Source organism: Theropithecus gelada, chromosome 11 (genome assembly GCF_003255815.1).
Source record: "Theropithecus gelada isolate Dixy chromosome 11, Tgel_1.0, whole genome shotgun sequence".
Lineage (NCBI taxonomy): Eukaryota > Metazoa > Chordata > Mammalia > Primates > Cercopithecidae > Theropithecus > Theropithecus gelada.
The window spans coordinates 119,495,070-119,522,865 of record NC_037679.1 but is presented as its reverse complement, the minus strand read 5'-3'; the positions used below and the strand labels follow the sequence as shown (position 1 = coordinate 119,522,865).

The following is a 27,796-nucleotide window of genomic DNA, read 5'->3' as shown; positions in this document are numbered from 1 at the left end:
GAGCTTGTTTTTTTAAAAAAATGAAATCTTAAGCAGGATCCCAATATATAAAACGCATAGGTGAGGAGGATGTAGCAATTTCCATTGCTCGTGACCCCCTTATTCTTCCTTTTCTCTTTGCCTGTGATCTTTAAGACACCACCAAATCACAAGATTCTCCATGAAACAATATGACAACCATTGTGTTAATATGCTAGCACATCATTGGGAAGTAGCACCCCCAAAATACTACCTTTCGGTAGTGGAATGATGGAAATTTTGTAAATTATTGAATATATTTCTTTTTCATAAAATTGTGTACCATGTAGCTCTATGCCTGAGTTTCCTCATCTGTAAAGATATGGGTCTGAAATTGAAGGCCTTTTTGGCAATAAACTTTGAGCATGTGTGTGAGTTTTAGATATAGATATATCAGATAGATGTAAAGAACTTTAGCCCTTTATAATCTTTAGTACTTTATGACTTAAATTTGAAGCTCTCAAGAAATACATTAATTTATGTTTTTCTTTAATTAATGATAACCTTCACTCTTTCACTTATTCCGAACAACTTATTTTCCAAAGAAATTTGATTTCAGAATTTTTGAGGCACTTTTCTATAATATAATGGTGGCAACTCATCTTGATTATTCAATAACATTTGCTATTCAACACAAAACACTTCACTGTATGTGCATATTTTGTAGCAGTATATTCAAAGATAGTTGCTTTGATACCTCTACAGTCTTTGTGCATCGTTATATATAACTTTTTTATTTTTCCATTCACTAAATTTTCAGTATGAACAGATATACATCAGAATTATATGATTTTTCTTTTATTTCTACCGCAAAAGATGGCCATAAAGGAAAGATGTTATGAATGATTGGTTGCTGATTGATTGAATCAACTAATCCCTGAATTACCAGTTCATCTCCTTGAAAGTATATGTAACATGATTCTTCAAGGGAAAGTTACATGGTTTGTTATTTTTAATTTGCCTGCTACTGGAAAATTTGTCACCATTAGCACACACTTCATAGCTGGCAAAGAAAAGAAAATAGACAAAATAAAAAATAATTATACTTGGAAGTTGTTCAATCCTCCTCCATTTACCCTACAATAATAAATAGGCTAGTTTGCTGAGTTACAGAAGAATCTTAGAAAGAAATCTATCTTCTATCTGAAAATTGTCACCTTGTTTTAAACCGTGTCTCTCAAGTATGCTACAAAGGAGCCTAGAGACTAACAAATAGGATAATTTTAAAGAAACATCTACACACCGTACTTCCAACTTATGCTAAACACATTTTGTTTTTAAAAACATGTTAAAATACAGCAAGTATAACGTTAAAAGCACCGATATATTAATCATGCAGAATGAATGCATGTTAACATTTTGTTCTATTGTTTCACATTACTAAAAAGAAAAATTCATAAATTGGAAATTCCCTTTAATTGTATTTGCAGTTCTGATCTGATATTGGAATAAATCATTCTGGTTCTCATTTTGTACTTTGTTTACATGCATATGGATCCATAGAGATATATATATATTTAAAATAATTTGTGTGTTTTTAATTTACATAAATGGCATCATGCTAAATATGCCTGCTCTTTCTGACTTCCTATAATTTGGGAGATTTAACTATAGTAACATAGATAGACCTAATTCAGTCACCTTAGTTATTATGTAGTATTTCATTATACAAATTTACTGTATCTTGTTTTTTCCCCATTAATATTTTTCTCATCAACAATGTAGATTTAAAAATTTTTAATTTTTTTAAATTTTCTTTTTTACTTCAAAAAAATTTACCAAGTCTTTGAATGCATCCAAGAAAATGTTATATCTGTGGCAATGATTATCCTTGTGCCTGTCTACTTGTGCATACATACAAAGGTTCCTTTGGGGTTCATACCTAAACTTTTTAAATCTTCTAAAATTCCTACATGTACTTATGCAGTTGTATAGTACCTGTATCTTCAACTTCATTAGATTTTGCTAAACTGCTCTAGGAAGAATTTTGCTAATTTATACTCCCACCAACATAGTAAAATATTTCCCATTCCCCTTATTCTCACCTAACTTTGTATTGCCAGAATCTTAAATTATGTGCCAATCTGATGGACATTAACTACTAATTCATTATCTTAATGTGAAGTTCTTCTTTAATAGTGATGTTGTGCATATTTTCATATGTAAAAAAATAAACAATCTTTCCCTATCTCATAATAAAATCATTATGTGCTTACATTTATTAATTTTGGGGGGTATCCATTCCCTCAATCATTTATCCTCTGAGTTACAAACAATCCAGTTATACCCTTCAAGTTAGTTTAAAATGTACAATTAAGTTATTATTGACTGTAGTCACCCTATTGTACTATCAAATAGTAGGCCTTATTCATTCTTTCTTTATTTTTCTGTATCCATTAACCATCCTTACCTCCCTACAACCCAAGTCCCCCACTACCCTTCCCAGACTCTGGCAACCATCCTTCTACTCTCTATGTCCATCAGTTCAATTGTTTTACTTTTTAGATCCTACAAATAAGTGAGAACATTGTGTGTTTATATTTATCTCTGATAGTTTCTCCAATTTGCTTTTTGTGTATGTCTTTAATATATTTGAAGTTGTTTTTATGTATGGTATGAAATAGTGACCTCAGATTTCTTCCATATGGAAAACGATTTGTCTCAACACCAGAGAGTGTGTCCATCGTGTGCACACTGATTTCTAAGACCACCTTCCTCCTATGCTTGGGTCTGGGTCTGTGCTCTCTAGAGTGTTCTATTGATCTATCGCTGTGCCAATAACACTGTTCCCGTTGTTATTTGTCTATAATCATTCTTTTGCTCTCTTCTTGCTCTTCCCTGTCAGTGTCATTTGGCTTTCCTTAAACTTTTTACTCCTCTTTACAAGAAACATTTTTACCAAGTTTTACATAGAAAAACCATCTTGTTGGTAGTTTGATTAAAATGGTAAGAAATTTAAAGGTCATGTTTAGAGAAAGTTGATACCTTTATGATACTGAGTCCATGGTACATGAAATCAACTGTCAATTCATTCAGATTTCTTTCATGGCTTTCATTGATACTTTGTCACTTTTTTCCCATAAAATTCTTGTACTTTTTTGTTAGATTTCTGACCCAGGCAGGTATATTGATTTGTTGTTATTGTTGCTACTGCTTTTGAAAATGCTATCTTTTTCTATAACATTTTTTTCACTCTTTTAAAGAAGAGGAAAATTATCTTTGTATATTGCTCATGTTTCAACACATTTTCTGAACTTTTCAGTTTTAATAGCTTGTAGTCTCGTGGGGTTTTTTTGTTGTTGTTTCTTTGTTTGTTTTTGAGACAGAGTCTTGCTCTCTCACCCTGACTGGAGTGCAGTGGCACGGTATCAACTCACTGCAACCTCCATTTCCCTAGTTCAAGTGATTCTCGTACCTCAGCCTCCCGAGTAGCTGAAATTACAGGTGTGCGCCACTACATCCAGCTAATTTTTCTATTTTTAGTAGAGACAGGGGTTCGCCATGTTGGCCAGGCTGGTCTCAAATTCCTGACCTCAAGTGATCTGCCCTCCTTGGCCTTCCCAAGCGCTGGGATTACAGGCATGAGCCACCGTGCTTGGCCACATTGGTTGTTTTATCCCCCTCTGTATTGTACAAATGTGTACAAATGACATCCTTTCTTTCCAATACTTGTAAATTTATATCATGTTCTTGCATTATTGCATTGACAATAATGTGAGATAGTTCCAGTGAGCATGGCCAACTTTGTCTTATTCATATTTTTAATCGGGATGCATCTAAAGTGACGTCATTTAGTGGAAGGTTTGCTGAAAGTCACCACTGAGCATTCATTTTGCTGAGAATTTGTTCCTGTGGGAATTAACATAAATTTGGGGGAATGTTCTGAATTCTACAATGTGTGGGGTTAGGAATTTTATTCAATATAATGAAGGTCAAATGCACAGGGCCTCTAGCTAACTTTGTGGCTATGGATTATTAGAGGATTAAATATGATATGACACTCATCCTGCCCCTCGGTGTTCACAACAAACTAAAATGCCAGAAACCACTCATGGGTAATAAATATTTCTGGCGATTTGGGAGTCATGACCAGAGGTTTCATTAAGGCTCCCTCCCTACACACAAAAAAATAGTGAGTAGATTCTCTTTAAGAGTCCTTTCAACTGGCCCCAATAGGGGGTTACCCTTGGCTCCTCATGCCATGCACTACCAAAGCTCTTGCCATAATTGCCCTCTCTGTCTCTTTCAGAAGAGTTCTCACTCCCATAGCTTTAGGAGTCACCATACCTTCTACCAAAAGCCTGGTAAGGTATCCTCCCCCTATCCTAAGAGGAATCTGATAGCAGATGTCAAGAGGAAACATTTTTCACCTCCTTATAAATTCCACTATTATTTTGACTTCACAAATAAGAATTTAATAAGTGGTGGACCTAGAAAATTTTCCACCTTTGAATCTTTTATTAATGTTATAAAATACAGAAAGAACAAAAAAGACACTTCTCAACCCACTTCCCCAAGTAAAAAATACTAATACGTTGTCATATTTGCACTAATTATTTTTAAAATAAGCATTATATGTCAAACAAAAGTCTCCCAGATTTCTTTTTCTAGTCCTAGTCCTATTCCCCTCCTTTGCTCCCTGAAGCAACATCCATGAACTAGGGATATTTTTTCTTTTTGCTATTGTCTTGTTTGTTTTTCATTGCTTAACTCAAATCTAACTTCAAATTCAAACATTTTTCCACTATCAACTGTTGAAGCTCAAAAACTCATCTGTAGCTGCAAATATGTATTTCAAACCTACATAACCAAAGCAAATGTTGCAAAAGACCATATTGATTTTTCTAAGTATGACAGATTCTGATATTTCGTACTCTTTTATTTCATTTTAAAATACTTGCCATGACCTTCTAAATTTATTTCATAACCAATAGAGAGGGCAAGATTTGCTGTTTAAGAAACATTGCTTTAGAAATATTTACGAAAAGACAAGAGCAATGGAAAAGGCTCAGAGGAGATAGCATTGGAACTAAGGTATTGAAGGTTGAATAGGAGTTATTCAGGTTGAAAAGAAGGTGGGCAAAGCATTCTGAGTAGAGGAAACGGTACATATTAAAAGTACAAGGAGGCAAGAGTAAACTTTGGGTTCAGTGAACAGTGAGAAATTGTATCCGACTGAAAGGTAAGTAGCAATTGAGGTGTTAGCCCAGAAAGTTTGGTAAGGACTAGATGTTAGAGGTATGTGTACACCACTATGTTAGAGTTTCGACTGTATTATGAAAATACTGAGAAGGCACCAATTGGATTTTAAATAGGTGCCCCGTATAGTTAGATCTGTGTTTGAAAGAGAACTTGAAAAGCAATGTGAAAAATGGAGTAGGAAAGATTCCAAACTCTTTATCTCCAGCCCAACATTCTATTCTGAACCTTTGATTTATGAGGCTAATTGCTTATAATCTCAGCTGGATGCTCTACAAGTATCTCATTCTCAGAATGTTCAAAACAACTCATCATTGTCTTTCCCTCAAAGTCTGTCATTCCACTGATTTTCCTTATATAAGTGAATGCCATTCAGAAACCTGAGGTATCCTGATGGTCTTTCTCTACTCCTTTTCCTTCCTCAACTCCCAAGTATAATCAGTTCTTGTTTATGTATCCTAAACATTTCTTCTCTTACTTAAAAATCTTCATTTTCTCCCTATTGTCCTCATGGTGGAATCCAAACTCATAAAATTGTTTAAGTATCTTTGAGCCTGGGCTGGCCTATCTGATCACACATTCGCCTTCTTGCATTCTATGCTTTAGCCATCTTGAAGTTCTTCCAGTTCTTCAAACACACCGTGACTACCTCCAGGCCTTCACACATTCTCTCACCCCTCCTCTTCTCATGGATAATTCTTTTTCATCCTTAAAGTTTCTACTTATATGTCACTACCTCCAAAGAACCCATCTCTGGTCCCCACCAAATGAGTTTTTTGCTCCTAATATGTGTACTTAGTAATATCTTATACTCATCAAGCGAAGCGTTTATTGCACTGTATTGTAAATTACCTTTTATCTCTGGACTATAAGTGTTAAATTGCTTTTATTTTGCTCATCTTTTTGTCACTTGCACCAAACTCAGTGCATGACATATAGGAAGGAGTTAATATGTGTATACTGAAGGACAGACTGAAAAAAAGACACTGAAGATTTTTAAATAGCATCTCATAGAGTTAGAATGGTATTTTAATGAGAATTTTGGAAGCAATATAAAAAATAAAGTGGAGTATAAAATATCCCCAAATCTAGAAAAAAAAAGCAGTAAGGAAGAAGCAAAGGATAAGAAAAGAAAGGAACAACAACAAAAAAAGATTAGAGAGAAAGACCAAGCACAAGTAAGTCTAGTAGAGTTGTAATTTGAGTCCCAAAAGGAGATGATGGAGAGGTTGAGACAGAACAATATTTAAATAAATAATGGAAAAAATTCTCAAAAACTGATACAAAGACATCAAGCCACAGAATTAAGAACAATAATAAATCCCAAGCAGCATAAATACAAAGGAAACCACATCTATGTACATCATAATAAAAGTTGAGAAAACCAAATATGGCAGTCATAAGATAATAGAATGAGAGCCTCAATATGCTAGCGGAACTTCTAATCCTGAGTTCTATATTAAGGAAAAATACACCTGAAAGGGTGAAGGTAAAATAAGGACATTTTCTGACAAACAAAAACTGGAAGGATTCATTAACGCCAAATCCATAGTAAGGAAATATCAATGGAAATACTTCAAATAGAAAGAAAATTATCCCACATGAACATGCAGACCTGTAGGGAGAAGTAAAAAAAAAAAAAATGGAAACAATAAAAACATGAACAAACATAAATGTTTACTGTACAAAACAATACTGACGTTGTCTTACAGGGTTTTAAATTTAGATAGAATTTAAATACATGACGGCTGTATAGTTTCCTAGGGAGGGCTACCTTCACAAAGCACCACAAACTTGATGTCTTAAAATAAATTTATTATCTCACAATACTGAGGCAGAAATCCAAAAGCAAGGTGTTGGCAAGGCCATGCTCACTTTGAAGACTTTAGAAAATTATCTTTCCTTGCATCTTCTTAATTTCTAGTCATTGCCGGCATTCCTTGATACTCCTTGGCTTATTGATCCATTGCTATAATTTCTGCCTCTGTCTTCATATGGCCTTACTTCCTGTGTGTCTGTGTCCAATTTCTCTCTTCTTTATAAGAACATCAGTCATTGGGTTAAGGCCTATACTAATCCACCACGACCTCATCTTAACTTTATTACATCTCCAAATACCCTATGTCCAAATAAAGTCACGTTCGCAGGTTCCAAGGGTTAGGACTTCAACATTTCAGGGAAACAATTCAATCCATTACAACAGAAATAGAAGAAAAGTTGGGAGAAGACTAAATGGAGTTAAAGTACTCTAAATTTTCTATTTTATCCAAAAAGTTGTAAAAATAGTAACTTATATTAGACTTTAATAAATCAAAAATACATGTTGTAATACAGGATGGAAACTAAAAGAATAGTATAAGAATGTCAGCCTGGCATAGTGGCTCATACTGGTAATCCCAGCACTCTGGGAAGCCAAGGCAGGCAGATCACCTGAGGTTAGGAGTTTGAGACCAGCCTGGCAATGTGGTGAAACCCCCTCTCTACTAAAAATACAAAAATTAGCTGAGCATGGTGGTGTGCACCTGTAATCCCAGCTACTCTGGAGGCTGAGGCATGAGAATCGCTTGAACCCAGGAGGCGGAGGTTGCAGTGAGCCGAGATCGCGCCATTGCACTCCAGCCTGGGCAAGAAGAGTGAAACTCTGTCTCAAAGAACAAAAAGATATATGTCATACTTTCATTATCATTCAGTTAAAAATATATAATTTCCAACATAATATCTTCTTTGATACAAGGGATATTTGGGGAAAATATATCACCAAGAAATTGGGTTTATTTCAGGAATGCAAAGCTGATTATAAAGAGGAAAATTATATAATCATCTCAAAGTAAAAGCATTTGATAAAATATTCACTCCATACCCACAAGAGAACATTAGAATATTAGGACTAGAAAGAATTTTCTTTTTTTTCTTTTTATTTATTTATTATATTATACTTTATGTTCTAGGGTACATGTACACAACGTGCAGGTTTGTTACATATGTATACATGTGCCATGTTGGTGTGCTGCAACCATTAACTCGTAATTTACATTAGGTATATCTCCTAATGCTATCCCTCCCCCGGCCACCAACCCCACAACAGGCCCGGGTGTGTGATGTTCCCCTTCCTGTTTCCAAGCGTTCTCATTGTTCAATTCTCACCTATAAGTGAGAACATGTGGTGTTTGGTTTTCTGCTCTTGTGATAGTTTGCTGAGAATGATGGTTTCCAGCTGCATCCGTGTCCCTACAAAGGACATGAACTCATCCTTTCTATGGCTGCATAGTATTCCATGGTGTATATGTGCCACATTTTCTTAATCCAGTCTATCATTGAGGGACATTTGGGTTGGTTCCAAGTCTTTGCTATTGTGAACAGTGCCGCAATAAACATATGTGTGCATGTGTCTTTATAGCAGCATGATTTATAATCCTTTGGGTATATACCCAGTAAAGGGATGGCTGGATCAAATGGTATTTCTAGTTCTAGATCCTTGAAGAATCGCCACACTGTCTTCCACAATGGTTGAACTAGTTTACATTCCCACAAACAGTGTAAAAGCATTCCTATTTCTCCACATCCTCTCCAGCACCTGTTGTTTCCTTTTTAATGATCACCATTCTAACTGGTGTGAGATGGTATCTCATTGTGGTTTTGATTTGCATTTCTCTGATAGCTAGTGATGATAAGCATTTTTTCATGTGTCTGTTGGATGCATAAATGTCTTCTTTTGAGAAGTGTCTGTTCTTTGCCCACTTTGTGATGGGGTTGTTTGATTTTTTCTTATAAATTTGTTTGAGTTCTTTGTAGGTTCTGGATATTAGCTCTTTGTCAGATGAGTAGATTGCAAAAATGTTCTCCCATTCTGTAGGTTGCCTGTTCATTCTGATGGTAGTTTCTTTTGCTGTGCAGAAGCTCTTTAGTTTAATTAGATCCCATTTGTCAATTTTGGCTTTTGTTGCCATTGCTTTTGGTGTTTTAGACATGAAGTCCTTGCCCATGCCTATGTCCTGAATGGTATTGGCTAGGTTTTCTTCTAGGGTTTTTATGGTTTCAGGTCTAACATTTAAGTCTTTAATCCATCTTGAATTAATTTTTGTATAAGGTGTAAGGAAGGGATCCAGTTTCAGCTTTCTACATATGGCTAGTCAGTTTTCCCAGCACCAGTTATTAAATAGGGAATCCTTTCCCCATTTCTTGTTTTTGCCAGGTGTTTCAAAGATCAGATGGTGGTAGATGTGTGGTATTATTTCTGAGGGCTCTGTTCTGTTCCATTGGTCTATATCTCTGTTTTGGTACCAGTACCATGCTGTTTTGGTTACTATAGCCTTGTAGTATAGTTTGAAGTCAGGTAGTGTGATGCCTCCAGCTTTGTTCTTTTGGCTTAGGATTGTCTTGGCAATGCGGGCTCTTTTTTGGTTCCATATGAACTTTAAGGTAATTTTTTCCAATTCTGTGAAGAAAGTCATAGGTAGCTTAATGGGGATGGCATTGAATGTATAAATTACCTTGGGCAGTATGGCCATTTTCACGATATTGATTCTTCCTATCCATGAGCATGGAATGTTCATCCATTTGTTTGTGTCCTCTTTTATTTCATTGAGCAGTGTAGTCCTCATTGAAGAGGTCCTTCACATCCCTTGTAAGTTGGATTCCTAGGTATTTTATTCTCTTTGAAACAATTGTGAATGGGAGTTAAGTCATGATTTGGCTCTCTGTTTGTCTGTTATTGGTGTATAAGAATGCTTGTGATTTTTGCACATTGATTTTGTATCTTGAGACTGCTGCAGTTGCTTATCAGCTTAAGGAGATTTTGTTTTGAGATGATGGGTTTTCTAAATATACAATCCTGTCATCTACAAACAGTGACAATTTGACTTACTCTTTTCCTAATTGAATACCCTTTATTTCTTTGTCTAGCCTGATTGCCCTGGCAAGAACTTCCAACACTATGTTGAATAGGAGTGGTGAGAGAAGGCATCCCTGTCTTGTGCCAGTTTTCAAGGGGTATGCTTCCAGTTTTTGCCCATTTAGTATAATATTGGCTGTGGGCTTGTCATAAATAGCTCTTATTATTTTGAGATACATTCCATCAATACCGAATTTATTGAGAGTTTTTAGCATGAAGGGCTGTTGAATTTTGTCAAAGGCCTTTTCTGCATCTATTGAGATAATCACGTAGTTTTAGTCTTTGGTTCTGTTTATATGCTGGATTACGTTTATTGATTTGCATATGTTGAACCAGCCTTGTATCCCAAGGATGAAGCCCACTTGATCATGGTGGATAAGCTTGCTGATGTGCTGCTGGATTCGTATTGCCAGTATTTTATTGAGAATTTTTGCATCTATGTTCATCAGGGACATTAGTCTAAAAATCTCTTTTTGTGTGTGTCTCTGCCAGGCTCTGGTATCAGGATGATGTTGGCCTCATAAAATGAGTTAGGGAGGATTCCCTCTTTTTCTATTGATTGGAATAGTTTCAGAAGGAGTGGTACCAGCTCCTCCTTGTACCTCTGGTAGAATTCGACTGTGAATCCGTCTGGTCTTGGACTTTTTTTGGTTGGTAGGCTATTAATTATTGCCTCAATTTCAGAGCCTGCTATTGGTGTATTCAGGGATTCAACTTCTTCCTGGTTTAGTCTTGGGAGAGTGTATGTGTCCAGGAATTTATCCATTTCTTCTAGGCTTTCTAGTTTATTTGCATAGAGGTGTTTATAGTATTCTCTGATGGTAGTTTGTATTTGTGTAGGGTCGATGGTGATATCCCCTTTATCATTTTTTATTGCATCTATTTGATTCTTCTCTCTTTTCTTATTTATTAGTCTTGATTGTGGTCTATCAATTTTGTTGATCTTTTCCAAAAACCAGCTCCTGGATTCATTGATTTTTTTGAAGGGTTTTTTGTGCCTCTATCTCCTTCAGTTCTGCTCTGATCTTAGTTATTTCTTGCCTTCTGCTAACTTTTGAATGTGTTTCCTCTTGCTTCTCTAGTTCTTTTAATTGTTATGTTAGGGTGTCAATTTTAGATATTTCCAGCTTGCTCTTGTGGGCATTTAGTGCTATAAAGTTCCCTCTACACACTGCTTTAAATGTGTCCCAGAGATTCTGGTATGTTGTATCTTTGTTCTCATTGGTTTCAAAGAACATCTTTATTCTGCCTTCATTTTATTAGGTACCCACTAGTCATTCAGGAGCAGGTTGTTCAGTTTCCATGTAGTTGTGTGGCTTTGAGTGAGTTTCTTAATCCTGAGTTCTAGTTTGATTGCACTATGGTCTGAAAGACAGTTTGTTGTAATTTCTGTCCTTTTACATTTGCTGAAGAGTGCTTTACTTCCAACTATGTGGTCAATTTTGGAATAAGTGCAATGTGTTGCTGTGAAGAATGTATATTCTGTTGATTTGGGGTGGAGAGTTCTGTAGATTTCTATTAAGTCCGCTTGGTGCAGAGTTCAGTTCAATTCCTGGATATCCTTGTTAACTTTCTGTCTCATTGATCTGTCTAATGTTGACAGTGGGGTGTTAAAGTCTCCCATTACTATTGTGTGGGAGTCTAATTCTCTTTGTAAGTCTCTTAGGACTTCCTTTATGAATCTGGGTGCTCCTGTATTGGGTGCATATATATTTAGGATAGTTAGCTCTTCTTGTTGAATTGATCCCTTTACCATTATGTAATGGCCTTCTTAGTCTCTTGATCTTTGTTGGTTTAAAGTCTGTTGTATCAGAGACTAGGATGCAACCCCTGCCTTTTTTTTTGTTTTCCATTTGCTTGGTAGATCTTCTTCCATCCCTTTATTTTGAGCCTACATGTGTCTCTGCATGTGAGATGGGTCTCCTGAATATAGCAAACTGATGGGTCTTAACTCTTTATCTGATTTGCCAGTCTGTGTCTTTTAATTGGAACATTTAACCCATTTACATTTAAGGTTAATATTGTTATGTGTGAACTCGATCCTGTCATGTTAGCTGGTTATTTTGCTTGTTAGTTGATGCAGTTTCTTCCTAGCATTGATGGTCTTTACAATTTGGCAGTTTTTGCAGTGGCTGGTACCAGTTGTTCCTTTTCATGTTTAGTGCTTCCTTCAGGAGCTCTTGTAGGGCAGACCTGGTGGTGACAGCATTTGCTTGTCTGTAAAGGATTTTATTTCTCCTTCACTGATGAAACTTAGTTTGGCTGGATATGAAATTCTGGGTTGAAAATTCTTTTCTTTAAGAATGTTGAATATTGGCCCCCACTCTCTTCTGGCTTGTAGAGTTTCTGCCAAGAGATCCGCTGTTAGTCTGATGGGCTTCCCTTTGTGGGTAACCCGACCTTTCTCTCTGGCTGCCCTTAACATTTTCTCCTTCATTTCTACTTTGGTGAATCTAACAATTATGTGTCTTAGAGTTGCTCTTCTCAAGGAGTATCTTTGTGGCGTTCTCTGTATTTCCTGAATTTGAATGTTGGCCTGCCTTGCTAGGTTGGGGAAGTTCTCCTGGATAATATCCTGCAGAGTATTTTCCAACTTGGTTCTATTCTCCCCGTCACTTTCAGGTACACCAATCAGACGTAGGTTTTGTTTTTTCACATAGTCCCATATTTCTTGGAGGCTTTATTCATTTCTTTTTACTCTTTTTTCTCTACACTTCTCTTCTCACTTCATTTCATTCATTTGATCTTCAATCGCTGATACTCTTTCTTCCAGTTGATCGAGTCAGTTACTGAAGCTTGTGCATTTGTCACATAGTTCTCATGTTATGGTTTTCATCTCTATCAGTTCTTTTAAGGTCTTCTCTGCATTGATTATTCTAGTTATCCATTCATCCATTCTTTTTTCAATGTTTTTAGTTTATTTGCTCTGGGTTTGTACTTCCTCCTTTAGCTTGGAGAAGTTTGATTGTCTGAAGCCTTCTTCTCTCAACTCATCAAAGTCATTCTCCATCCAGCTTTGTTCTGTTGCTGGCGAGGAGCTGTGTTCCTTTGGAGGGAGAGAGGTGCTCTGATTTTTAGAATTTTCAGCTTTTCTGCACTGCTTTTTCCCCATCTTTGTGGTTTTATCTACCTTTGGTCTTTGATGATGGTGATGTACAGATGGGGTTTTGGTGTGGATGTCCTTTCTGTTAGTTTTCCTTCTAACAGTCAGGACCCTCAGCTGCAGGTCTGTTGGAGTTTGCTTGAGGTCCACTCCAGACCCTGTTTGCCTGGGTATCAGCAGCGGAGGCTGCAGAAGAGTGAATATTGCTGAACAGCAAATGTTGCTGTCTGATCATTCCTCAGGAAGCTTCATCTGAGAAGTGTACCCGACCATGTGAGGTGTGAGGTGTCAGTTTGCCCCTAGTCGGGGATGTCTCCCAGTTAGGCTACTCAGGGGTCAGGGACCCACTTGAGCAGGCAGTCTGTCCATTCTCAGATCTCAAACTCCATGCTGGGAGAACCACTGCTCTCTTCAAAGCTGTCAGACAGGGACATTTACATCTGCAGAGGTTTCTGCTGCCTTTTGTTTAGCTATGCCCTATCCCCAGTGGTGGAGTCTACAGAGGCAGGCAGGCCTCCTTGACCGGCGGTGGGCTCCACCCAGTTCGAGAATCCTGGCTGCTTTGTTTACCTACTTAAGTCTCAGCAATGGCGGGCACCCCTCCCCTAGCTTCGCTGCCACCTTGCTTTTAGATCTCAGACTACTGTGCTAGCAATGAGGGAGGCTCTATGGGCATGGGATCCTCTGAGCCAGGCATGGGATATAATGTCTTGGTGTGCCGTTTGCTAAGACCCTTGGTAAAGTACAGTATTAGGGTGGGAGTGACCCAATTTTCCAGGTGTTTTGTGTCACGGTTTCCCTTGGCTAGGAAAGGGAATTCCCTTCCCCCTTGCACTTCCTGGGTGAGGGGATGGCTCTCCCTGCTTCGGCTCTCGCTCATTGGGCTACACCCACTGTCCTTCACCCACTGTCCAACACTGCCCAGTGAGATGAACCCAGTACCTCAGTTGGAAATGCAGAAATCACCCATCTTCTGTGTCATTCATGCTGAGAGCTTGAGGCTGCAGCTGTTCCTATTTGGCCATCTTGGCACCACCTCCGAAGAATTTTCTTAATCTGACAAATGATATTTGCAAAACTCCTAAATCAAGCAATATCATACTTAATGGTGAAGTAGATGCAGTGGTGGAAGTTTTTTCCTTGAAGTGCTGAGCAAAACAAGAATTTTCTTTATGATGACTTCTATTCAACATTGTACTAGAAGTCTGCGTGAAATAAGGCAAGAAAAATGAATATACACATACGAATTATCCCATAAACCAGCAATTTCATTCCCAAGAACTATATATATGTAACAAATATATACATATGTGCAGCAAAATATACATACAATAATGATCTGAGTGACTGTATTTGTAGTAGCCAAGAACTAGAAGCAATCTAGGTGTTCATCAATTATTTAATGGACAAGTAAATTATAATATGTTCATACAATCCCACAGGCAATGAAAATGACCTACTGCTACATGCAATAATATCAGTGAATCTCATAAGCGTACTATTGAACAAGAAATGTCAGACAAAAAGGAATGTATATTGAATGATTTTGTGTATATAAAATTCAAAAACATACAATATTGAACCATAGTGTCAAAGGTCGGAATACTAGTTATCTTTGGGAGAAGAAAGAAGTAATATTTAGAGGTTACCAAAAATGCTTCTAGAACACTGACATGTTCCATTTCTTGATCCAAGTGGTGTTTACTTGTATGTTTTACTGGTTTCACCATATGCTGTAAATTATGATTTGTGAACTTTCCTTCATGTATATTATACTTAAATAAATTTGATTTTAAAAAACATAAAAAGCAATAAAAATCGGTAAGGGAAGAAAGCATGTTTCCATTAATGAGCATGGACAGCTTATACACTGACAAGGAAGGACAAAGAAAATCTAAAAAAAAATACATTGATGAACTCAAAATGAATATTAATAACATGAAGCTTATTCAGTGCAAGAGAAAAACAGTCTTAACCATTAATAAGCCTAAACCCATCATTATGTTGCAGTGTCTTGGGAATTAATTTTAATATAGTTTCTCATAGCTCAGTCATTTCCAGAAATACCTCATAGCAGAGAAAGCTAATTGCAGCCCTTAAAATATTCTTCCTTTATACACAAGATTCACAGGTCCAGGGAAATCTAGACAAATGGCCCCCAATAATAAGGCCTGTTTTTCTCAGCCTCTGCTGCAAATAGTAGGATTATGTGTCAACATCCTGTATGATGGAATGTGAAAAGAAATTGTGTCTACAACATCTGGATCATGCCCCAGGAGTGTGTGCTCCCCTGTGCCTTCTCTACAGCATGACCATGGGGCTAGAGCTGCCATATTTCAACTGAGAGATGAAGCCATGAGCTGAGGATGGAAGAGCCACCCAAAGTGCCCTGTTCTGGCACATCTCCAGACTGTTAAATGAGAGATAAATACTTTTGTTTAAGCCATTTTTAAGTTGGATCTTTGTGTCTGAGGCAGATGGCCCATTTTTTAACCAGTAGCCAATTAAGAGAAACTAAATCAGCTACTGGTTAAAAAGAAAAAAAAAAATCACAGCCAGAGCAGACATTTTTAAAGATAATTAGGTGAATTTGAATACAGACTGAATATTAGACATTGATTCATTGTTCTTTTCTTAGGTGTGTTAATTGTGTTGTGGTTATATTGGTTGTTCTTAGGAGATTCATACTGAAATCTTACTCTCTAATGGTCTGGTTATGTAGGCATATATGATAGATAAAAGATAATATGTCTGGGCATGGTAGCTCACACCTGTAATCCCAGCACTTTGGGAGGCCGAGGTGGGTGCATCACTTACGGTCAGGAGTTAGAGACCAGCCTGGCCAACATGGTGAAACCCTGTTTCTACTAAAAATACAAAATTAGCAAGGTGTGGTGGACCATGCCTGTAATCCCAGCTACTCGGGAGGCACAAGAATTGCTTAAACCCGGGAGGTGGAGATTACAGTGAGCCAAGATTGCGCCATTGCACTCCAGCCTGGGCAACAACAGCAAAACTCCATTTCAAAAAATAAATAAATAAGATAATGCAAATATGGCAAATATTAATGATTAAATCTGGGTGATAAGTATACAAATTTGGTTGTATTATTCATTGACATTTTCTGTGTGTTTAAATTTTTCACAACAAAAATTTGAAATAGTAAAATAAATAAGACAGATCTTTTTGATAGAATCTAGTATGTACTAGGAGCTGTTAGAGCACAAAGGCAAGGCCCTGAGTACAACACGGAGTCATCAGAATAAAGGCTAATGGCTCTTTAACACAGCAGACAGGTTTGCACTGTGTTGCCATTATTCATCCTATACCTAGAGAGAATGTGCTTTCTTCTTGCTCAGATTAGCTTGTAGATTATTGACAACTTTGCCAGTGTTCTTCTGTAATTCAGGTTAAATGACAGAAACTAGTCTGAAAATAGTATTTTGCATTGTTTTGAGTTCATAGTGTGAGCATGTTCAGTTTAATGCACTTTATTTGTTCATGGTTAAATGTGCTTTGCCTATCTTCTGTGATCCATCTCGTACACTGCAGTGGAATTCATCTTAATTGTGTACTCTGCACCTGCTACTGTCTTCTATGCAAATGTTATCATAGTAATAATAATGATGATGTTTCTTTGTTTCTGAGTGTGGCAAAGCCACACTGTGAAAAACTAACTGCTAGAAAATAAATATAAGCGAACACAGATAACCTTATGCAGGAATGAAACACTTAAAATCTCATCAATGTGAGATCCGTATTAAGATCGCATCTATAGAATTTTACTTAAGCTGGACTGTGGGCTCGTTATAATTTAATAGATCTGACTTATCTGTCTTCAGATCAAAGTGTCTTTTTCCCATAGGAAACTGCCTCCAATACAAGTTTGAGATTTTTGAGTTTTTCTTTATATATTCCTCAGATTAGTATCTGTTCTGTTTATTGATGTTTGCCTGTATTGCATGGTTTAAATTTGTCAGACTAAGAATTTGGAATAACATCACGTTTCTGTGAATAGGCAGAATATTAGTCAATATTATATATATAAACATATATGGCTAAATTAGTCAATGACATAGCTAGAAATTACATGAGTTACTGTATTTAAAAAGTTAAACGAAAAAATCTGACTATCCAGAGGGATAGAAAAAACTAATTACTATATTGGACCACTTATCATCAGACTGAGTAGAAAACAATAATTTGAAGGAACATTGCAAAATACTAAGGAGTCCTGTCCATATTCTATTATCAAATAATTGTACCAAAAATTAGAAACTTTTATATGAAGGAAATTTTTGATACCTCATATATTCAAAAGTAGTAATTTTTCCCTTCTCTTGCTTACTTTCAGAAAATTTAGATTAAAAAGTCATCATATTTCTGCAGGACTTTTTAAAAAAAGAACAGACAAGTAAGAACAATTTATGTGCTTCTTCTTACAGTTGAAACAAAGGTTTCTTTAATGGCTGAATAATGAACTCCAAAGTATTAGTCTTAGTAACAGAATAATTAGGCAACATTATGACCAGATATTTTATTTCAAAACATTTCAATATTACAAAACAAATGTTTTAAATTGTCCTTTAGTTATGAAAGATTGTAACCTTCTTTACAGAAATAGATATCTATTTCTTTACACAAGTAAAAAATATGATTTCAGAAATTCAGGGGATTCAGATTAAAGTTACTAGGTGCTAAATGCTTGAGGCTCAAAAAGAAAAAGAAAAACAAAGTTGCCATTACCCACTGACATGGAAACAGACAGACACCACTACTACTGACAGTCCTGTCATTCAATTTCAAAAACTTATAGATGGGAATGTTCTACAATGATTGTAGCTCTAAAATATAGAGTACACCATTTCTTAAGGATAAACTTTCAAGGTACAATTGAAAACCTTTGTTCTCAGATTAGTCAGTCTGAAAGGACATACATAAAATATTTACAAGGTCTATTTCGTGCCAACAAACTGCTCTAGAAGATTAGCCAGAGTCTTCTTACATCTAAGCCACTGCTTATAGTAAGGAAAATATCTTAGAAGTCTATTTATATTAGAATATATAAACTTACTATTTAGCAAGTTTATACTGTGATGTGCCAAACAGCATCCTGTTTCTTTAGATTCAGAATCCTATTTATGGCTAAGAAAATCACCGTGATAACCAGAAACACTCTTGATTTTTGTTAATCATCCTTGCAGATCACATTTTCACTTCCAGCTTTGGATATTGTTTCTCTGTAATAAAATACTAGCAATTTAACTTGATAATTCTTCTGAGCTTGCATAGAAAAAGAAAAGCTTAGGTATGACTGAGAAGATTTTCCTGTTTGTTTTTTTTTTTGTTTTTTGTTTTTTTTCCCCAAAGGAGCTCATCATCATCTATAGCTAGGATGTTATTTTGTTTTCTTGCCTTTTGTTTTACAGGAATGAAAATAACACTCGTCTTTGGTCTAGAAGTAATTTGTACTTGGTATCATTCAATTCAACACTATTTCAGTTTAATACACTTGCTTCGTTCCTGGAAATTATGTTTAAACAAAGTGACTTTCAATTCCTGCTTAAGTACATGAGAGTGAGGAAGGCCACCATATCTGTCACCTCATTCATCACCAGGCTGGAGTTGACTGACATAGCAGGCAAAGCATCATCCCCTTCTGTCACATCCCCCCTGATGCAGCCGAATGCTGGACCTCCCTCCCCTAGCTACTTTGTCATTATGGCAGTTCTACATATAGAAAGCATTTGAGAAATTTTACAGGCTGGTAAAATTATTCTGCAAATCTCCATTTTAAAAAAATATATCTTCCAGATGGATATTTTTTGTCTCAAAGTTTTGACTAATTATGTCCTGAAATATATGGTTCCTTTTAAAATGATTCATTGGAAATTTGAACTTCATAAGAATCAAATAATACTTTTCAGGTGGTTTTTAAACCACTTGGTTTGAGGCTCCACTAAATACTATCCTTAAGCCACAGATTTCTTCTTCAAGTGAAAGAAAATCCTTTTGTTGTTAGCTTATTCCAGGATTTGTTTTAACATGAAAAATCAATATTTGGAATACTGGACTGAACTCTTGCCCCTCCCTACCTATCCTCTCTCCTTTTTTTTTTTTTTTTAAATTTTCAGGGACTAAGAAAAAGAAGACATCTGAGTCACAAAAGCAATAAGCAGTCAACTCAACCTTTAAAGGTAAGTGACAGTATTGCAAATTTGCTTTCTCAACAGAAAAATAATATGACTAAAGTAATTGGCAGAAATGTCTTTGAAAGTCATCAGAACATGGGTTGTCCTTATAAATTCCATAGTCACTAATTTTCTGTTAAATATTTTAACAGAGCCATCAGTTTTTGTCTTCACGTTGAATGATAAGCTTTCTAAGAATGGGAAATTGGAAATGTCACATTACTTTTTGCCCCATATCCTCAATTTATCCTTGGTGATGGATAAGTAATGAGCCCTTGAACTCCAGAGTCACTTCAAACACTCAAAAAAACAACTCTGCAACTATACCAGTACATTTTAATTCCTATGAGCAAGAGAGTATTAATTACATCACAGAAATCATTCTGGCTAATGAGACTGCAGCTATTCTCACTTGCTAAATGATATTGTATCATTTAAAGAGTCAATTCCTATGTTGCCTCATCTCTTTTTCATGATGATGTCAACTAAGTAATTGATGAATATCTCAACAATATCTCAACAAAGTTGGTGTTCTGTCTTTTAAGTGGCTGAGTTTAAATGTTTCCCTAAATAGCTAATGACAAGGTGGTGTTTTGATGAAGATTCCTTTTGTTTGATGTCTTTCTCTAGTTCACATTCTTTGCTGCCCTGGTTCACTGCTGGTCTATTTATATGTTTTCTTGTTTGTTTTTTCTGCCTAGGCTTTCTATTCATTCCTTGACTTAAGATGAAAACTATAGCCACCTGAACCCTAACTTGTTGGTATTCTGGACTCTTCTGCTAGAAATGACTTAATTTTACTACTCCATACAGCCTGCTGGCTCTCTGGGTTTCTCCAGCTCCCCTCATGTATGCACAAGCCTTTCAGGTTCTATCTGATTGCTCAGCTGTCCAGTTTCTTTCATCCTGTCTCTCCCTAGATTTTTCCTAAGTGTCATCTTCTATTTTTCTGAAAGTCAACTACTCTTTGACAAGCCCACTCTCTCCATTCCTATAGCATCATATTCTTGAACTGCCAACTTCCTAAAAATGTGATAGCCACAACTTCTCTATTCAAAGCCTCCTTCACAGACACTTCTAGGACATTGGGACTGAAAAGGGACTTATCCAACCATTTTCCTTTAGGGTAAAGGAAACTGCAGTCGGAAGAGGTGAGTTACCAAAATTAACCAGTAATTGACCACAAAGCCAGAACTAATCCCAAGGTATTTTAATGGCAGAGAATTGTATTCCAGGGAGCCAAGAATTCAGACTTGGCTCCTAGTAATATAGTTCTTGTTCCCAGAGATCCTGAGTTATGTCTACTTGGTGATCAATTTCCTTCAGTTGCCATAAGCTTTAGTAGTGTGCAACTGAAATGCAAAGAATGAGGTCTGAAATCTGCCTAGGCATTTAGCAACAACACTTCAATAATTTGATTGCGCTTCACTCTCTGTAGCCAGAGAGAAATCTACTGAATTTGCATATGAGTTGGAAAAGGGACATTTTATTGTATACAAAAAAAATGAATTTTGCTTTTGTTTGGTTGGAAAGAATGTTCTGAATCATCCCATTGGATATTAAATAACATAATTTGGCAGAGGTTTTCAGCCTTTGTTGATCTTCCTCCGTTATTATTTTGCTTAACTACCATGATAAAAGACTTGTTCATTGATCCTCTCTGTGGCATATTCTTTGGTAGCTTTGATTTTTTAAAAAAATCTACCCACCCTGTTTTGAAAAGTTCTGGGCCTCCTAAGATGCCTTACTTCTGTTTTCTCAGAGCTCCCACCCCCATCTGGTGGTATCTTCAGGGTGGATCATTAATGTGCCCTTCACTGTGCCCTTCTGAAGCCTTACTGGGAGCAAAATTTTACTTATTCAGTTTAACTGTTCATGAGTGGATGGCTTATCTATTGCAATCAGCTCCTGAGTCGGACTTGTCAGTTTGTGGAAAATTGTTCAGAGATGAAGCAATTGTTTGTTTGGTTCTTACTGGTATTCGTGAGCATCCTTGGCAACTTGTAATGCCGTACATTTGGATAGCATTTCATGGCTGGCCGGGCGTGGTGGTCACGCCTGTAATCCCAGCACTTTGGGAGGCCGAGGCAGGCGGATCACAAAGTCAGGAAATCAAGACCATCCTGGCTAACACAGTGAAACCCCGTCTCTACTTAAAATACAAAAAAATTAGCCGGGCGTGGTGGTGGACGCCTGTAGTCACAGCTACTCAGGAGACCTAGGCAGGAGAATGGCATGAACCCGGGAGGCGGAGCTTGCAGTGAGCTGACATCACGCCACTGCACTCCAGCCTGGGCGACAGAGCAAGACTCCATCTCAAAAAAAAAAAAAAAGCAAGCATTTCATGGCTTTACATCATGTCACTTAAGCCTTTGAGGTAGGCAGGGCTGATACTATCTCCAGTTTATAGCAAAAGAATCTTTAGCTATAGAGAGATTAAGTGACTCGTCCAAAGTCACTTAGATAGTAAGTGGCAAAGTTAAGACTAGAATCGCAACCTGATGCCACTCTGCTAATTAACCTTTAAGATTGTCTTTGTCTTTTTTCCCCACTCAAATTTGTCTGAAAGAAAGAGACACTGCACATTTAGAAGCAGGACCAGAGAAACATTTTCATTCACAAAAGGAGGAGTGGGCTACCACTGTTCCAAACTGCAAGAAAGATTTAGGTTCTAGTTCTAAAATTGCTAATTTAACAGAATGCCAATTACAGAGACAAACAAGCAAATGAAAGTTTGATCTCATGGCTGGGCACAGTGGCTCACACCTGTAAACCCAGCACTTTGGGAGGCTGAGGCAGGTGGATCACTTGAGGTCAGGAGCTCAAAACCAGCCTGGCCAACATGGTGAAACCCCGTCTCTACTAAAAATACAAAAATTAGCCGGGCGTGGTTGCACATTCCTGTAGTTCCAGCTACTCGAGAGGCTGAGGCAAGAGAAATGCTTGAACCCGGGAGGCAGAGGCTGCAGTGAGCTGAGATAGCGCCACTGCGCTCCAGCCTGGCCAACAGAGTAAGCCTCTGTCTCAAAACAACAACAAAAAACAAACAAACAAAAACAAGTTCAATCTTGAGTTTACTTGACCACTAATCACATTTCTATGCAACAACTGATTAAAAGCATGCAGTGTGCTCAGAGTCAGGCTCTCAAACACTCTCCTTGCTCAGTACCTTACAAAGAATGTGTGGGCATTCTGTTGTGTGACTAATGAACAGTGTCTGTGGGCGATGCCACAAAACAGAACTTTTCGCAAGTTAGAGAATTCTGGAAAGGCCAGGTAATTTTCCTATGTGGCTGCCACCTGTCATGTGAACTTTTAGACTTGCTAGGAAACACTGAGGATTCTCAAAAAAAAATATTAAAATGGAAGAAAGAGCAGGGGAACAGATGGCTCTTGTTACAGATCACCAGAACTGTCCTCAAGAGTATGCAATTGCTTAGGACCCATAGAAAGCACCAAGGCTGCAAATACAGCGTATAAACTCACAACCAGTAAACATTTTTACACATAGGAGGCATTCCTAATAAAAGTGCTGCTGATAGAGTCTTTCCATGAACTGAGCTATGTTCACGTATCTCTTACTGTCCTCAGTGGTCTAAACTGGACCGTCCAAACATGGGATATCCTTCTAGCCCTCCAAGGAGTGTTCCTTGGGACCTGAAAAGAAGCTTTTATAACAGTTTCTCATGGGGCCACTTTTTGTGAGTGGGGAGTTGGTAACTAACAGCCGGGAGAGAGGGACTAATACTTAATGCTCTTTCATGTGAAACCCGCCCTAAAGGAGTTGTAAAAGTCTAATAGTTACGTTTTCTGATATCAGTGTTTTCTATCTCGACTTTGTGGCATATTCCTTCAATCTCTGCATTGATAATATGTTTCTCCTCTCAGCCCCAAACTGATCTATCAATTTCCAAAATTTTTCAGTCAGTTGAAATTTCATGAGTTTTTTTTTTCCCCCCACAACCTACTTCTTTCAAAGAAGTGTGGTGTGTACTTCTTGTTAGTTACCCTGTTCTTGTTTTCCCAGCTTTACCTTTATGGTGTCATGGCCCAGTTGTATGGAAGAGTAAAAAGACCTGCAATCCGGGCTCCCAGCCATGCTGGTCAAAGACATTCCATAACTTAAAGAAAATCAAATGCCTGAGCAAACATAGCGGGTTCCACTTTCGTAGAGGAGGCATAGAACACAAACATCTCAGGCTGTAAGCCCTCCTGCTAAGACTTCTACAGAAAATTCAAGCCTGCTGTACACAGGAAAACAAAGCTTGCTTTTTTTTTTCTATCACACTTTAAGTATGTTACCTGGTTTCTTTCAAGTCTGGGGCATACCTGAAATATTTAAAGGAAAAGATAATTAGGTACTACTCAAGTACCACCAAGAAGAAAACGAAGGGTGTGAAAATGGGTCAGTAAACTGGCTGCCTCAAAACCATTTTGATCTCCATATTCAAGACCAGAAGTAAACAGTATCCATGCCCAGATAATGAAATATAATAGCTCAGCTGCTTGGGCATCAAAGAGCCCTGAACATCATAAATCACCATTAAACTGTAAACTAAACAAGTGCACATTACAGAGTTGAGTTCACAGGGGGGAAAAAAATGAATAATGCTTTCACCTTGGCAAAAGTTGAGTTCTCATAAAAATAATTTCCTCCCGTGGCTGGGCACTGTGGCTCATGCCTGTAATCCCAACACTTTGGGAGGCCAAGGTGGGAGTCCAAGACCAGCCTGGGAAACATAGTGAAACTCTGTCACTACAAAAAAAATGTAAAAACAGCTGGGTGTGTTGGTACATGCCTGTAGTCCCACTTACTTGAGAGGCTGAGGCTAGAGGATCATTTGAGGCCAAGAGGTTAAGGCTGCAGTGAGCTAGGATCATGCCACTGCACTCCAGCCTGGGCAGCAGAGCCAGACCCTGTCTGAAAAGACAACAAAAAAGAAGTTCTTTCCTGCTGTTACTGTCGTGCATCTGTGAGTATGATCAAGACATGATGACTCTGGGTCTTCATTTCAGGTTAATATGAATGGAAAGACTCTGAACACCTCTACTTCATATTGCGATAACAACTGAAGCATGCTTCCAGTCAGAATTACATTTCACCATGCGTTGCCACTTATTTTTTTGCTCAGGACAATAATATCCAAGTCTAGAGAAAATGAAGATGCCTAGCATGTTGCAACCAACCTTCATCACACAGGAGAGGAAGCCAGCAGCAAGCAAGCAAGAAAATAGTTTCTCTTAGAAAAAAATAATAATAATAATTCCTTTGGACTTTACTGTCACCATTTCTGAAAGAAAAAGCTAGAGTTAGTGGACAAGTTAAAGGATTTGTTTTCTAAGCCGTTGAGAAAAAAACACTGGTCAAAAGCAAAACCAGCACAGTCTTTATTTTGTTCACATGAAGTGCCCTTGTGACTTCAGTCTTTTATACTCCACCCAACTATCAGGTCTACAACTTCTACAGTTTCTGCACATGCATTTTCCAAAAGCATATGTGTCAAAAATTATAAGTCTTGGAGTCTGTCTGATTCTCTACAGTTGGAATCTGTCTCCTTGAAGTATGGGGTTAATTCAGATTCCTAATGAAATAATAAGTTAAATTTCTACGGAGTAACCAGCTGGGAGTTTTTAAACCTGCCTACACATCTAAAATTTGCCAAAAGAGTCTCACCTTTCAGCTTGTGATACTTACTATGTGCAAAATCCCATGGACACAAACAGGAAATGACAAAGGAACAAAAATATTTTAATTAAATAATATAATGGAGCTACCTTTTAAAAATGCCATCCTCAGTCCCTATAGCTATCTCATTCTATACCTATCAACAGTCTAAACGTTTAAAAAATGAAATATGCCCATTATTAATGTTGACCCTATTTGTAGTGAGAAGGTATGATTGCTTCAGATTCTGTGACAATATCCTGTCTATACCTTGTAGCTCTATTTAAATTGATTTATGTATCTTTATATAGCATATACAGGACAATATGGTGCATACTTTCTTGGAGTTTGAGGAGAAAGAGAAAAGTGAGAATTTTTCCCCAATATCTTCTTTTAAAAGATTAACAGTAAAATAACCCAAAAATTTTATCAGTGGTGACCATGAAGAGAAACTCATTGAGTTTTGTTGGTTTATTACACCCAAGCACCAAGAGCTAAAAATATATTTTTTAAAATATGCCAAGGGATTCAAACATATTTTGTTTTGTTTTGTTTTTGTTTTTTTGAGATGAAGTCTCACTCTGTTGCCCAGGCTGGAGTGCCATGGGCACTCACTGCAGCCTCCGCCTCCCAGGTTCAAGTGATTCTCCTGCCTCAGCCTCCCGAGCAACTGGGATTACAGGCCTCTGCCACCCTGATCGGCTAATTTTTGTATTTTTAGTAGCGACGAGGTTTCACCATCTTAGCCAGGCTGGTCTCCTATTCCTGACCTCAGGTGGTCTGCCCCCCTTGGACCCCAAAAGCGCTGGGATTACAGGCATGAGCCACCATGCCCTGCCCAAACATAAGCTTTTGTTGCAGGACTTTTCCTTAGTTTAGCTAAAGATAGGGTTCTTGTCTGTTCCACAGCCATGAAAATTGAGGCTCGCAGACGGTTAAAGGGTGAGTAAAGCAGGGTTTTATTGGATGAAAAGGGGGTTAAATGGGGGAAACAGGGATCCTCTGCAAGGCCACAGTCCCCTGCTAGAGAGCTTCCCGCCAGGCGTTGGAATACCATGTTCACACAGGAAGAGGCGGGACCCGTCTCTTCGCTGCAAAGGGCCGAACCCAAGGCTCCGCCTCAGTGGCAGGCTGGATGGAGTTTCTCCAGGGAACCCCTCCCACCTGGCCGTCTCACTTTTATACTAGTGTTCATAGAATATTATTGACAAAAGCCCAAAAATAGAAACAACACGTGTCCATCGACAGGTGAATGGATTTAAAAAATCTGGTGTATAATACAATGAAATGTTATTCAGTTATTAAAAAAAAAATGAATTCTAATACATGCTACAACGTGGATAAACTTGGAAACATGATGTTAAATGAGATAAGCCATACATAAAAGGATAAATATTATGTAATTTCACTTATCTGAATAAAAAATGTATAGAGATGGAAAGTATAACAGAGTTTACTAGGGCTGGGCTGGGAAGGGGAGAATGAAAGCTATTATTTAATGGGTACAGAGTCTGTGTTGGAGATGATGGAAAATGTTCAGGAAATGGATAGAGGTGATGGCTACACAACATTGTGAATATACTTCATGCCACTGAATTGTGCATTAAAAAGGTTAAAATGGTTTACAAAGTACTTCTAATAAAATATAACTAGTATTTCCAAGATGGAAAAAAATGATATTCTAGTCTCAAGCATCTGAGAAGATATCCATTGCTCAACAAAACAACTTTACATATACTTTCTGGTTATATTTCAGCATAAATATTTTCTTGTTGCTGGGCCACACCGTTCACATTATTTCCTCATTTTTGGACACTCCAGAGCAGACTTGTACATTTTCAGAAAACTGTCAATAACACTTTTTGCCACTTTGCACCATTAAGTGTTATCTTTGAATCATGTGTTGGCCAAATCGTGTAGACTGTTCTGTTTTTTTCATGGTTACTAGAGAAACTGTGCAGTCATAATGTTTTGAAGAGACTAGCAGGAAATTTAAGAGTGCACAATAAAAGTTAACTTATTTCATGGTTTAAAATTTCTTCCAGCTGTCTCCATTTGTGATGATTATCATGTTCACATGGGGAGTATAAACATACAACCAAAAGGGCTCTGGTGACTATGGCCAATAAGCCATCTCACCCCTCACAGACTTCCCTCCCAACCTCTTTCCCTCAAAGATTTGTAATAGGAACACGTGAAACAAGTGGTATGTAAGGTTCAGGTGTTTTCAATTATTTCCCTCCTATGAACAGAGGTTTCCTGGATCCAAAACATGTTTCAGCTCAAAGGGTTTTCCTTATTTTTGAAGATGGTATCATCTCAGGAAAATTTCATCTACATATCTCTGATTCACCAATGCTTCATTAAGAAAGCATCTCCTCGGAGCTCTTCTACACAATTATTTCCTCCATGAGTGGCCAAAAATGTGGTACATTTAAGTATGTCTTTTGTAAAGTGTGCTCTTAGAAAGTATATAACCTTTGCCCTTGCAAGAAAGAGAGAAATGAATGCTCAGCACTGGGATTTGTGGTAGATTCCTTGTCAGTTACATCACCACAGAGCAGTCCAGCACAATGCCTCCACTATCTTCCTGCTCAGGGACTGTCACTCTCCCTCTAGTATGGCATAGGTGAGGGAAGATAGACTCATCTCTGATGGTATAAATAATTAACTGCCTAAATGTTGTTGGTCATGCAAGACAATTCAGGGATTATAAAGAAAGAATATAA

At 37.4% G+C, this 27,796-nt stretch overlaps 1 protein-coding gene across 5 annotated transcripts in view; it reads left to right on the top strand.

Annotated features, from left to right (window-relative positions):
• The window catches only part of LMNTD1 (lamin tail domain containing 1), a 157,764-nt gene extending 130,313 nt beyond the window's left edge, over positions 1 to 27,451 (top strand). For 4 of the 5 annotated variants that reach the window (XM_025402595.1, XM_025402594.1, XM_025402593.1 and 1 more), the window contains 2 exons: positions 19,346 to 19,408; positions 25,636 to 27,451. In XM_025402595.1, coding sequence (XP_025258380.1) covers positions 19,346 to 19,386 — 41 coding nt within the window. In that variant the 3' untranslated portion in view covers positions 19,387 to 19,408; positions 25,636 to 27,451. Of the gene's footprint in view, positions 1 to 19,345; positions 19,409 to 23,429; positions 23,975 to 25,635 lie in introns of those variants that run through there. The other variant, XM_025402596.1, reaches the window with a different exon arrangement.
• The last annotated feature ends 345 nt before the right edge of the window (positions 27,452 to 27,796 follow it).